This window comes from Pelodiscus sinensis, chromosome 1 (assembly GCF_052426305.1).
Source record: "Pelodiscus sinensis isolate ZL-2025 chromosome 1, ASM5242630v1, whole genome shotgun sequence".
Taxonomy (NCBI): Eukaryota; Metazoa; Chordata; order Testudines; family Trionychidae; genus Pelodiscus; species Pelodiscus sinensis.
The window spans coordinates 100,909,279-100,922,133 of record NC_143052.1 but is presented as its reverse complement, the minus strand read 5'-3'; the positions used below and the strand labels follow the sequence as shown (position 1 = coordinate 100,922,133).

The following is a 12,855-nucleotide window of genomic DNA, read 5'->3' as shown; positions in this document are numbered from 1 at the left end:
GATCCACTCCAAAAGAATCACTCTTTAGAAGCAGAGTTTATATGTACAGGACTAACAAGTAGATATGTAGATACCTTTATCATAAAGAAAAGAGAAAGACATAGGTTGATTCTTTATGTTCATTGCAGTTTATAATCTCTAAATAAATTAACGATACACCCTTAAGGAATATATATGTCACTGAACCTCTATTAAGCTTTCCATTGTTTTTTTCTGTTTCTTGTCCTGTTATTGCTACTTTCCAAAATGTGTGAGCAAAGGGAAGATCTCTTTCATAATCACAGTGGCCTTCTTTCATAACCCCACATTACAGGACTCCTGATGTCACCACTTTTTTCCTTGTGCTGAATTCTGATATCAGGAACATTGGATTATGACATCATTGAATGAATCAGATGGAAAGTTAATTACCAAAGAGGAAAGCTTCTAATTACACAGAAAATTAAAATCAAAAGAACATAATGCCATTGTATAGGTCATTTGTATGTCCTCCGGTCTGGTTACCCTAATTCACCTTCCATATGTAGAGAGGATAAAAGACTAAGACTAATCAGAGAAAAGATGAATAAGCATAGACAAGACCAAGATAAACCAAGATACATAAAATAATTAGTATGACATACAGATCTTTTGGACTGTCCTTTTACTCTTTCTCACAAGTGCAAAAGGCCATACAGTGACCTTTAAGGTAACACATTCAGAACTGAACCAAGAATTATTACACAATACATAATTAACACGTGGAATTACTGCCACAAGATGGTATTAATTATTTGTTACTATTAATTATTATGTATTTATTTATTTTTATTGATGTACCATGGTAATGTCTAGTTACCCCATTTAGGGAAGTGATGAAGAGCTTACATGCCAGTCCATGAAGAGTAGGGCTATGTCTAGACTGGCATGATTTTCCGCAAATGCTTTTAACTGAAAAGTTTTCCATTAAAAGCATTTGCGGAAAAGAGCGTCTAGATTGAAACGGATGCTTTTCCGCAAAAACACTTTTTGCGGAAAAGCGTCCGTGCCAATCTAGATGCGCTTTTCTGCAAAAAAGCCCTGATCGCCATTTTCGCGATCGGGGCTTTTTTGCGCAAAACAAATCTGAGCTGTCTACACTGGCCCTTTTGCGCAAAAGCTTTGCGGAAAAAGATTTTTCCTCAAATGGGAGCAGCATAGTATTTCCGCAAGAAGCACTGATTTCAGACAGTAGGAAGCCAGTGTTCTTGCGGAAATTCAAGCAGCCAGTGTAGACAGCTGGCAAGTTTCTGCTTTTGCGGAAAAACTTGCCAGTCTAGACGTAGCCTAGGAGTTTAGCAGCATTTTTAAAAAAGTGTTGGCAAGCCATGTGTAGCAGTGGTTTTCATTCTGTGGACTGCAGATCCTGAAGGTATCCAGACCGTGTCTAAGATTTCCATACGGTCTTCACGTCCTTTCATAAACTTGAAGGGGTCCACAGGTGAACACATTTTGAAAAATATTGATTTATATGGACAACATGAACACTCATATAATGATAAAAATTATAAGGGATATCAACCCTCTCATTTTGTGACCTAAGCTAACCAGGGAGTTCAGAAAAGAACTATTTTCATGGGCAGTTTTTTACATAATAGTCCCATTATGGGGCTTCTTTTACACTTATCTGAAGTATGTGATACTAACCTCTGTTTGAGGCTAGGTACTGAACTAGTCTAATCCAGTTTGAAAATTCTCATGTTGACCCATAAGTTGTTCAGCAAAAACAAATGGGAAAAGTATAAAAGTATCTGAAGCTGAACGGACTTTTTAGGGATTTTGCTTTGTTTTTAATATATGCCTGCCAGACTGCATCAGTCTTTCAAACAATAGAGCCATACTTATTTTCAATTCAACTTTTTGAGGCATTTCCTCCACCCAGAGAATTACCTTTAATGTGGGTGTAAAGGTACTGGCTGATATCCTGACCTCACTGAAGTCAATGATAGTTTTGCTACTGACTTCAATGGAGCCAGAATTTCGCCTTCAGTGGATTCACACTGAGGTAAAGCCAGTTTAAGGGCATGGAGAAAAAGGCCCTTTGTCTATTTCCAGTGCTTTCTTTTGCAGCAGATGTACCATCAGAGTTTTACAAATACACTAAGTAGACTATTTACAAGAGAGGTGAAGACATAACATACAGAGGGCATTATTTTAAGAGAACAGAGATAAAACCGCTAAAACCTGGAAGAAACTTAAATAATAATGTTTTATAATCATGTAGTAGGGCACAAAGACACTAATTAATTTGTCTAAGAAAAGCCATGAAGCCATTATCTTCATGCTTTTTGGGACAGGTGTCAAGAGGGACAGGTCAATCAAAATTAATGAACATTAAAGCCTTGGTTTTTTAATATCCATAGTGATTTCTGTTTTCAGTTAAATTGGTGGCAGAACATGCCTTCATAAACATGTGTGTGCCTCCAGTGAAAGGTCCAAACTGCGGGCAAGTTTTTATTTGGAGTCAGAGCCTGAACCAAAAGCAAACTAGTTTCCAGGGTAGTAGCAGTGTCATATCAGAAAACCATTAGATCAGACCTGCACTCTCCTAAATCCATCTCAGTGGGCATGTGCTTTAGTGGTTGAGGACAGGGAACAAGGAGGTAAAACATTGGAGCCAGGTCTACACTGAGGAAATGTCAGTTGAACTGCCTCATCTTAAAGCAATTTTAAATCTAGTTGGAGCCACAAAATAGACCACTTTCCAGGTAATCTGAACTATGTGACTTTGAAATTGGATCAAATAAAACAATTCAGGCTGCTTAAAGCAGGTCTATCCTATGTCTCCCAGCAGTTTTAGAATAGGCTTAGCTGAACCATTTTAAAAACCAATTACAGTCTTGGGGGACATTTTCCCCGTGTAGAACAGGCCTAGGATTTTCTTCCTGGCCACTGGCTCTGTGTGGGTATGTCTCTTTAGCTACTTCTTAAACTTGTAGCGTCACACCTACCTCACAGGAGTATTCTGAAACTTAATGGAAGCTTGTAAAGCACTTTAAGATCTGCAGAGGAAAGACGCTGTATGACTGAAAAGCATAGTATTGCTACTGATATTTACCATTTAGCCAAACATGGGGGCTGTGTCTAGACTGGCCAGTTTTTCCGGAAAATCAGCCAGTTTTCCGGAAAAACTTGCCAGCTGTCTACACTGGCCGCTTGAATTTCTGCAAAAGCACTGACGATCTCATGTAAGATTGTCAGTGTTCTTTTGCGCAAAAGGGCCAGTGTAGACAGCTGAGATTTGTTTTCCGCAAAAAAGCCCCGATCACGAAAATGGCAATAGGGGCTTTTTTCCGGAAAAGCGCGTCTAGATTGGCACGGACGCTTTTCCGCAAAAAGTGCTTTTGCGGAAAAGTGTCCGTGCCAATCTAGACGCTCTGTTCCGAAAATGCTTTTAACGGAAAACTTTTCCATGAAAAGCATTTCTGGAAAATCCTGCCAGTCTAGACGTATCTGGGCAGAAGAATGAGGACAGCTCTTTAGCATACATTTTGTGCAAATTGATTTGTCTGAATAATAAACTGATCATTAAAATAAACATTGTATTGGAATGCCTCACCATCAACATACTATTTCTTAATGTCTGGCACTTTAAAATGAGTCTGGATAACATAATAGTAGACAATCCAATTCCGTACTGAAAGGGAAGGTAGACTGGATTATTTAATGACCTTTCCCATAGTCTTATTTGTATTGTTAATAGTGGTCTAGCTATCAGTGAAGTCAGTATCAAAACTCCTAGGCTGTGTCTAGACTGGCCAGTTTTTCTGGAAAATCAGCCGCTTTTCCAGAAAAATTTGCCAGCTGCCTACACTGGCCGCTTGAATTTCCGCAAAAGCACTGACTTCTAACTGTAAGAAATCAGTGCTTTTTGCGGAAATACTATGCTGCTCCTGTTCGGGCAAAAGTCTCTTTTGCGCAAAATTTGTGTGCAAAAGGGCCAGTATAGACAGCTCAGATTTGTTTTCCGCAAAAAAGCCTGGATCGCGAAAATGGCAATCGGGGCTTTTTTGCGGAAAAGCTCGTCTAGATTGGCCACGGATGCTTTTCTGCAAAAAGTGCTTTTGCGGAAGAGCGTCCGTGCCAATCTAGACGCTCGGTTCCAAAAATGCTTTTAACGGAAAACTTTTACATTAAAAGCATTTCCAGAAAATCATGCCAGTCTAGACGTAGCCTAGCTACTGACTTCAATGGGAATTTCAATACTGTAACTATTGGGGAGTGATTTTTCAGGTGCTCGCTATGCTGGACAGAGCTACTACTCCCTCCCTGGCTGGTTCGCATTGCATACACCAGGTTCAGAAGAGTATTGTAGGAAAACATCTTTTAAACCTGCAAATCTTTGTTGCAAATGAAGAAAAAGTTGGTTCTGTACCATCCTCATAAAAAACTAAGAATTAATAGTTAGTACTTACAGCATTTTTCGTCCAACCATGTTAAAACAGAGGCCATGTCTACACTACAGATTTTTTAGGGAAGTGGCCATTTTTCTGAAAAAACCTCACTTACGTCCACACCGCAATCGCGTTCTTTTGAAAAAAAATCGAAAGAACAGAGGGGTTTTTCCGACATTGGTAAACCTCTTTCTATGAGAGAGAAGCTTTTTTTCCAAAAGAGTTCTTTCAGAAAAAAGCATGTGTGGATAGGGAAAAGGGAGTTCTTTCGAAAGGAGAGGAAAGAGGAAAAAGCACAGGTGCCCTGGGGGTCACTTGGTCCATAGTAATCACAGTTTACATGCAAGATAGCACCACACTGATATGTATGCTATCTTTCGAAAAAGCAGATCACTTTTTCGATGTGCTTTGGCAGTGTGGACGCTCTGTTTCAGAAGAATTTTTTGTGTGTGTGTGAAAGATTTCTTCCAGAAGAGCTTCTTCCGAAAGAAGCCTTCAGTCTAGACATAGCCATAGGGAAAGGATGGTCTTGTACATACTATACTGAACTGGCACTCAGGTGCAGTGCCTGGTTCTGCCATAGACACCCCCTATAACCATGGGCAAGACATTTAATTTCTCTATGCTTTGATTCCCCATCTGTAAATTAGAGCCAATAAAACTTTTTGTCTTCATTCCTTTGTCACTCTTGGGTACTTAGTTAGGTCTCCAACTCAGGAAAGCACTTATGCATATGCTTTATTTTAAGCACCTGCTTAATTCTCATGGACTTCAGTGGGAGTGATGCAAATGCTGGGAGGGATTAAATGCTGCCCTAAACAGTGATGCTTTCTTGAAGCAGGATTTAAAATGTAAATTCCTCAGGGCAGACATTCTCTTTGACAAGGTGTTTATACTGTACAGCACCTAACACAATGGACTCCTATCTTATTTGGGCCTCTAAGGCTGTGTCCAGACTCAGGGTTTTTTTCGGGAAAAGTAGCCTTTTTCCGAAAAAACTTCCCCTGCGTCCAGACTCAATCCGCGTTCTTTCGAAATTAAATCGAAAGAACGCGGCTTTTCTTTCGATGGCGGTAAACCTCATTTCACGAGGAAGAACGCCTTCTTTCGAAAGTTCCTCTTTCGAAAGAAGGCGTTCTTCAATGTAAATAGGGCTTCTTCGAAAGAGAGCATCCGGACTCACTGGATGCTTTCTTTTGAAAAAGCAAGCCGCTTTTTCAAAAGTTCAACGTGCCGTCTAGACGCTCTCTTTCGAAAGAGCCTCTTTCGAAAGAGGCTTGCAGTCTAGACATAGCCTAAGAGGCATAGTACTGTAATGCAAATAATAATATATAAAGGGCTTGAAAAACATTACTGACCGAAGCCTCACAGTATCCTGTCAATTAAGGAAATATTATCAGGCACCTTTACTTTACCCGAAGAAGCCAACCACTTCCCAATCCATCAGTGGTAGCTCTCCATGTGTAGTCACACCCACCCCTCCGTGGTTCTCTCCCCCTTCCTTCCCGATTCTCTAATATCACTTGCAAGGCCCTTTTGCTGCTGGACTCTACCAGCCCCACTGCGCAGACGGCACGTCCCCGCCACTACTTTATTTCTTTAGCAAAACACTGAGGAGCTTCCACGCTCCCCGTCCAACCCCCGACGTGCCCGGGGACTAACTGACTCTCCGTGCGCGCCAGAAAAGTCGAAGGCGCCCAGCGTCTCTGCCTCTCTCCTTTCCCCCGACGCCTCCCGTCCAAGCCTCCGACCAAAGCGCCCCCCGCTCCGAACGCCTGGTGTATTTCACACGCGCCCCTCTCCGCCTCCCCAAGTGTCTCCTTTTATGGCTCCCCGACGCTACTGGGTCTGCCAGGCGTGTTCCCGCCCAGCTTCTTTCCGCAGCCACCGCTGGCCCCCTGAGCGTAAACACTACAAGCCCGCTCCTGCTTGGCCAGAAGAACGAGCGTCTGTGCGCCGCGCGGGCTGAGGGAGCGCTCCCGAACTGCCTGCCTCCCTTTCTGGTTGGCTTTGGGGCTGGTACCAGAGAGACCCCCTTCCTCTCCTGGCGCCCCCAGCCCGCTTGCCTACTCCCCCAGCCATCAGCGCTCTGGGTCTCTTCCCGACTCCCCCCCCCCCCTCTAGTTCTATCCCGCCCCCACACGTCTCTAGCTCACCCCACCCCACGCCGCTCCTTCCCCAGCCCAGTTGTTTATTCAGCGGCTGGGAGAGCGGCACGCGTCTGGCGCGCGCACTTGCAACAACAAACCCGGGCGGGGTAGAGCCGGAGGGGAGAGGCGGGTGAATGAATTGGAGGCTGGGGGGCAGGGGGGAGGGAAAGGAGGCTATTTGCAGGGGAGGCGGGGCCGGGGCCAGCGCGTGTGTGCGGGGCGCTCGGTGTGTTGTGGTGCCCCCCCCCCCCTACACACACACACTCACACACACCCCTCCCCGCTTTGAAAAGGCGGCAGCGCTCCCGGGCCTCCGGCCACTCGCTGCAAATCCGGGGAGCGTGGAAGGCGCCAGGCGCCGAGCGTGTGCGGGGAGGGGACCCCGCAGGGGGAGTGTGTGCGTGTGTGGGGGGGGGGGGGGAAGGAAGAAAAGCCGGAGGGGGGGGACGAGAGGCCGGCAAAGCCCCCGGCCGCCGCTTATAAGAGCCACACTCCGCGGCCACCGGGTTGCACAGGGGGCTTTGGCGAGGCAGGCTGCGCACACGCGAGCGCCACGAGCCTCCCCGCAGCCCGGGGGGAAGGAGGAGGAGAAGGGGGGGCGGCAGCGAAAGCGCCGCGCGCTCTGCCCCAGTCCCGCCGCCGCGCGCCAGCCAGCGCCCCTGCCCCGCGCTCCCTCGCTCGCCCCGCGGCTGCCAATGGCCAGCGCCAGCCCTGCCCAGATGGACAGCAGCGCCAGCCAGCCGCCGCCGCCGCCCTTCCTGCAGCCCGCCTGCTTCTTCGCCGCCGCCGCCGCCCAGGGGGCGCCGCCGCCGCTCAGCCCGGCCGCCCGCCAGCCCTCACCGCCGGGCAGCAAGGGGGCGGCGGCGCCCAAGCCCGTCAAGCGGCCGCGCTCGTCCTCCCCGGAGCTGATGCGCTGCAAGCGGCGGCTCAACTTCAGCGGCTTCGGCTACAGCCTGCCCCAGCAGCAGCCGGCGGCCGTGGCCCGCCGCAACGAGCGCGAGCGGAACCGGGTGAAGCTGGTGAACCTGGGCTTCGCCACCCTCCGCGAGCACGTCCCCAACGGGGCGGCCAACAAGAAGATGAGCAAAGTGGAGACGCTGCGCTCCGCCGTCGAGTACATCCGAGCGCTGCAGCAGCTGCTGGACGAGCACGACGCGGTGAGCGCCGCCTTCCAGGCCGGCGTGCTGTCCCCCACCATCTCCCCCGGCTACTCCCACGACATGAACTCCATGGCGGGCTCCCCCGTCTCCTCCTACTCCTCCGACGAAGGCTCCTACGACCCGCTGAGCCCGGAAGAGCAGGAGCTGCTGGACTTCACCAACTGGTTCTGAACTGTCTGCAGCAGGTGGGTGCGGCTGCCGCTGGAGCCCTTCTCGGGCGCTGCCTGGCGGCCCCGGGGAGCGTCCTGGCACCCCCAGCTGGCGCGGTAGTGCTGGGGATGGGGAGGGGGGGTTGTGCAGCTGGGGAGCGCTGATGAAGCCTGCAAATGAACAGATGGTGCCAACACTCCTCACCTAGATATTGCAACCTAAGAGCTCTTGATGCTGACCATCTCTTTCTCTCTCCTTTTTGTATTGTTACAGGACTGTTGCAAAAAACAAACACACAGGGCGGGCGGGGGGGAGCCTATTTTACCCCCAGCGGAAGGGAAGATACCTAGCACACGAGGAGCTTGTATCGCCTCTCTGAGAACACTGAAGCACTCTCACAGCCTTTGCACTCCGGTCAGTTTCACAAGACCAAGATGGATTTGAAACCTGTGGGCATCACTGCCTGCTGAAGCGTGTGTCCTCAGAAACATGTGTCATCCTATCCATCTCGAGAAGAGCACTGCCTAGCCTCCACATCGTGAGAGGCTCTTCCCCGCTCTGCTGTTCTAGCCCTCAAAGACTTGGTGTTCATTACGCTATGGACAGAAATAGTTTCCTAATGTTTGTGGAGATTCTGAAATTAAACTATGCTGTACTCAAAGAACCTTTTCCTGTTGCCCCACCCCCATCACTTTGACTTTTCCCCTACCATTTTCATCATAGAATGCTTCCAATCCTTTTTTGTGAATTTTTTTATTATAAGAAAATCTATTTGTATCTATCCTAACCAGTTTGGGGATATATTAAGCTATTTTTGTACATAAGAGAGAAATTTATAGAGGTTTTTTGTACAAATGGTTTAAAATGTGTATATCTTGAGACTTTTTAAAAATATGTAATGCTTATTACCTCTTGATATTTAGACATGTAGTCAACATTACCTTTACCTTACAACTGCCATTTTTGTATGTGGTTTTGTAAAGGATTTGGAATTCCTCCAGATGTACTTTAGCACCAACGTGTCTTACTTTATAGAAACTTTGTTAATGTATTAATAATGTTATTAATGTTCAAAGTGAACAAAGTTTATGCAGCTATTGTCCAAACAAAAATGGTAGCCATTTGTTTTATATGCTGCCTTTGAAAAAGAAAAAAGCCCGTCAACCACTGCCTTTTCTTACTGTTTTATTACAAACTTACAGAAGTCCTGTATAACTGTGTTTTATACAAGCTAGTTTCGTAATAAAACCTTTTTTAATTAAAGTGATCAGCTGCCTATTGCATGTAATTTTATTTCTGCCCTTGACAATTATGAATGTAAAGAGAAAAATGTTAAGTGATAACCATGCCAGAGATAAGTTGCATATGGAGTATTTATATGTATGATGGATATAATATATATATATGTGTGTGTGTGTGAAAGGATATAGAGCTATTACAATCGTTTTCTTGCCCTTCTATGTTGCAAATGTATAGCTAAACCAAGAGACTCGAGGGTGATTAATGGCTTTATTGTCCTTCGTGAAATCACTGCACATTAAAGAATTTCCTAAAGAATGAACCCTAAAAAAGAGGGCGCTCCATCCCACATTTTTACCGCTCTGACCCTGGCCTCTCATTGCCTCCAATGACACAGGACAGAAGAAAGTATGAGAAAATGTATAGTTAGAGCCACCGAAATAGACAAGCTACTTTGTTTTGCCTTTTATATATTTTAGACAAGCAGTAAATAAAATCATTGGGAGACTGGGGAGTTGCGGAGACGGTGGGAGGGACTTAAAAAAAGCAAAGTAGTAGGAATGACACTTCGTAAACTATCCAAATAGCGTGAGCTGAGTGTAAAAGTACCCAATTACCAAGATTCAAAAAGACCCCCCTTTTTTTTTTTTTTGGCTAGCCTGCTTGTTGTCAGTTAGCAAGGACGTGACCAGAATTCGCCTCCCCTTTTTCCCCCTCCTACATTACTTTCAAATTCAGTTTGCGTGCATCAAGCCAAGCGGAAAGCAAAGCGCAAAATGCATCTCAAAAAAACCCCACCACAACCAACAAAGAACTCGGATAGCCAGCAAGCCTTACAGAGTTAAAAAAATCTAGGTTGGTTTTGTACAGCTTTACCATTTATATGCACGGGGCTAATTAAAAAAAAAAGTCATTGACTATACCGGAATTTAACGTAGTTTTTCCACTGCTGCATTGCTTTAAACGTGCATTTCTATACCTTCATTTCACTCCTGCCGCCTCAAAATTATCAATATGCTATTTAAGAATATGGGGCAAATCACTAAATCCCTCATTACTTCAGTACAAACATTCATTGTTTTAATCCATCCTAGAAGCAATGTTTAGTTATGAAAATAATAACCGTTATAATGTCTCCTCCATTCTCTTGCTAAGGCACCTCAGCTTTTTATTTACCCACTTTTGCAAGTGTGTAGATAAGGTATACAAAGAAAGTGTAGCGAGTAATTTATGGCTATGAATATAACATTAGGATAATGTTTCATTCTGTTACAAAGGCGAAATTTCCTTGTGTAGACAGGTGTTCTTTTTTGCTCACTTCTGAATAGTAAATATCCAGACTCATTAAACTAAAGGCAAAGTTACGCTGTTATTTGCTACAGTGTATGAGGCAGATTCAGAAATTCATTCCTCTTCCCCACCCTCCTCCAGGCCCGAAAAAGAGAGCGAGAGAAAGAAAAAGACACACACACACACACACACACTATTACTGAAGATAGGAAAGGCCAAAGCAGGATTGGGGTAAATCTCATTACATCTGCTCGAATCGCTTAGCAACACAAAGCCTTTTCTTGTATTAGTAGGGAGAGCCATTCAGTGCACTCTGACAAGCAGTATTCAGTTAGCTTTAGTAAACTCCATAAATCAGGGGCGTCTATTGGTCGCCGTATAAGTTTTAAAGCTACAAAGGGCGATTAAAACAACTGAAAATGCACAGGGAGGTTGCCAGGTCTTTGCTTTTAACTCTAGAAAGTGAGTTATTAAATACATCTCATCCAAGTTTTTGAGTTTGTACCTTTGTGGAGCTAACTTGGAGGGTACCTAAAAAGCTAAACAAGGTCTGTTGTAGCTGGCTGATAGTGGTGAAGGGCAGAGGACTGAACAAGAGAACTATGCCTGGCGTGGCAAAATAGGTACTGCTTTAAAGGAGTGACTATCTTCCTATAATGGTTCTGTGAGGTTCTAAGTGGGGCCTGTAACCCTCCTGGAATAATGCAGAACCCTGGGTAGACACAAAATTTGGATCTGCATTCGCATCTCTAAAAATGAACCCTGGATATTCATATTCATATTCACGGGATACAAACCAGGTATCTGCATATTGAGGTTCTAGACAGAAAATGTGTAGCTGCATCTGTAGCCGGAAAAATGATCCGTGGATATTTTCATCCACATCCGCAGCTGTGGGTCCCTACAGATATAAAGTGGATATCTCCAGATTTGCAGGGCTCTAGAGTAATGGTCCTCCTTCCGCCCATATAGCAGGTTGTTCAAAACAAATCATGGGATCTCTCTTGTCAGAGCAAAGTTCGAGCCAGGAAGATCATAATTTTGATAAGGCCCTCCTAAGGAGCCCCTTCCTTCTTCCACTGGGTTCAGGCGAACCTGGATCATCCCTTTTGTAGCTCTATATTTCGTCCTACCTTTCATTTTCTGGGCATGCAGACAATGGGAGCTTTGGGTATACACAAGAAACGCGGGACAGAGCCAATACTTTTTAGTTGCTGGTAGGCTCCATTCATCCTGTACCAAGTCTCAGAGGGGTAGCGTGTTAGTCTGTATCTGCAAAAATTAGGAGTCCGGTGGCACTTCATAGACTTAACCGATTTATATGGGCATAAGCTGTCGTGGGTTTCCTGTATGCATTGGATCGCGGCGCCCTTTATTTGCAGTCTCACTTAATACGAGAAGCGATTCTGACTATTCATTTTCAGTCTATTGGCTGTTTATCCTAAGGTATCCAGTACCTAGCACATCAATGTATCTTATAAGGGAAAAGCAATGGCAGAGAAGTCCTTTACAAGACAGTCTTCTGCAATACTTTGGCGTGCAGGGCTATGGTAAAGGAGGCTCCTCTCCCTTTCTCCAAGGTTGTTTTCCTGCTTTGCAAATTTGACCAACATTAGCAATGCTCGAATGCGACCCAAGTGCTAAAAGTGGAAGAACAGTAAACATCTATTTCTATGTCTGTTTCTTAAAGAAATAGTGTTTCTATTACTTTTCAAAGTAAGTCAAAGTCCATCACTAACTTCCATCCTCTGCATTTCTACACCCCACAGGAGCAGATTCCCAGGAGAAGGCGAGAGGGGGCGAAGACGTTCCCCTGGATGCAGGTTGAAGTTATATTCTGCCTTTTGTATGCAAGATTAGATGGCCACAAAAGAGGTTTTGTAGGTTAATGGCAGGAAGCGAGTTGTATTGCAGAGCCCAGAGAGTGGGGAGCGCGTGTCAAGCTTAATGATTTATTCAAGCTATATACCATCCCAGCTTGTTCCCAGCGCTGATTGGCTGCAGGCATGCGTCTACTGTCAGATGCGCACGCCTTAGCTTCACACCGCACAAGCCCTGCCATTAAGATAACAGCAGTTTAAGGGTCGCTCGGTTACCTGATTATAAAAGGGGGGGGGCGTGGAGAAAAGGGGTTTGGCGGAACGTAAAAAAACCAACAACAACCTGGCTTCGTAAACACACCGGTAGTCTGCAGAGCCGATTGCTGCTTGTTGTCGGAGGCGGTGCCATCAACCTTGTAGAGAGCACCCATCCAGCAAGCCGAGCGCTCATAAATAAGCAACTTAAAAAGTGTTGGGAAGGAACCTGCGGATTCTGCCTGCTTCTTTCTTTTCGGGAAGTGGGAGGGGGAAGTCCGAGGGGACACAAAAGAAACGCCACCTGCCAAATGCAAACTGACTTCGGGAACACTCTTCCTTCCCACTGTGGGCAGCGCTGGAGGGATGAGTTATATAA

The 12,855-nt window shown here is 45.5% G+C and overlaps 1 protein-coding gene across 1 annotated transcript; it reads left to right on the top strand.

Annotated features, from left to right (window-relative positions):
- The first annotated feature begins 6,693 nt into the window (after positions 1 to 6,693).
- Positions 6,694 to 9,371, top strand: ASCL1 (achaete-scute family bHLH transcription factor 1). The gene is made up of 2 exons (XM_075919625.2): positions 6,694 to 7,907; positions 8,146 to 9,371. The coding sequence occupies exon 1, from the start codon at positions 6,697 to 6,699 to the stop codon at positions 7,891 to 7,893; it is 1,197 nt and encodes a 398-aa protein (XP_075775740.2). The 5' UTR covers positions 6,694 to 6,696; the 3' UTR covers positions 7,894 to 7,907; positions 8,146 to 9,371.
- The last annotated feature ends 3,484 nt before the right edge of the window (positions 9,372 to 12,855 follow it).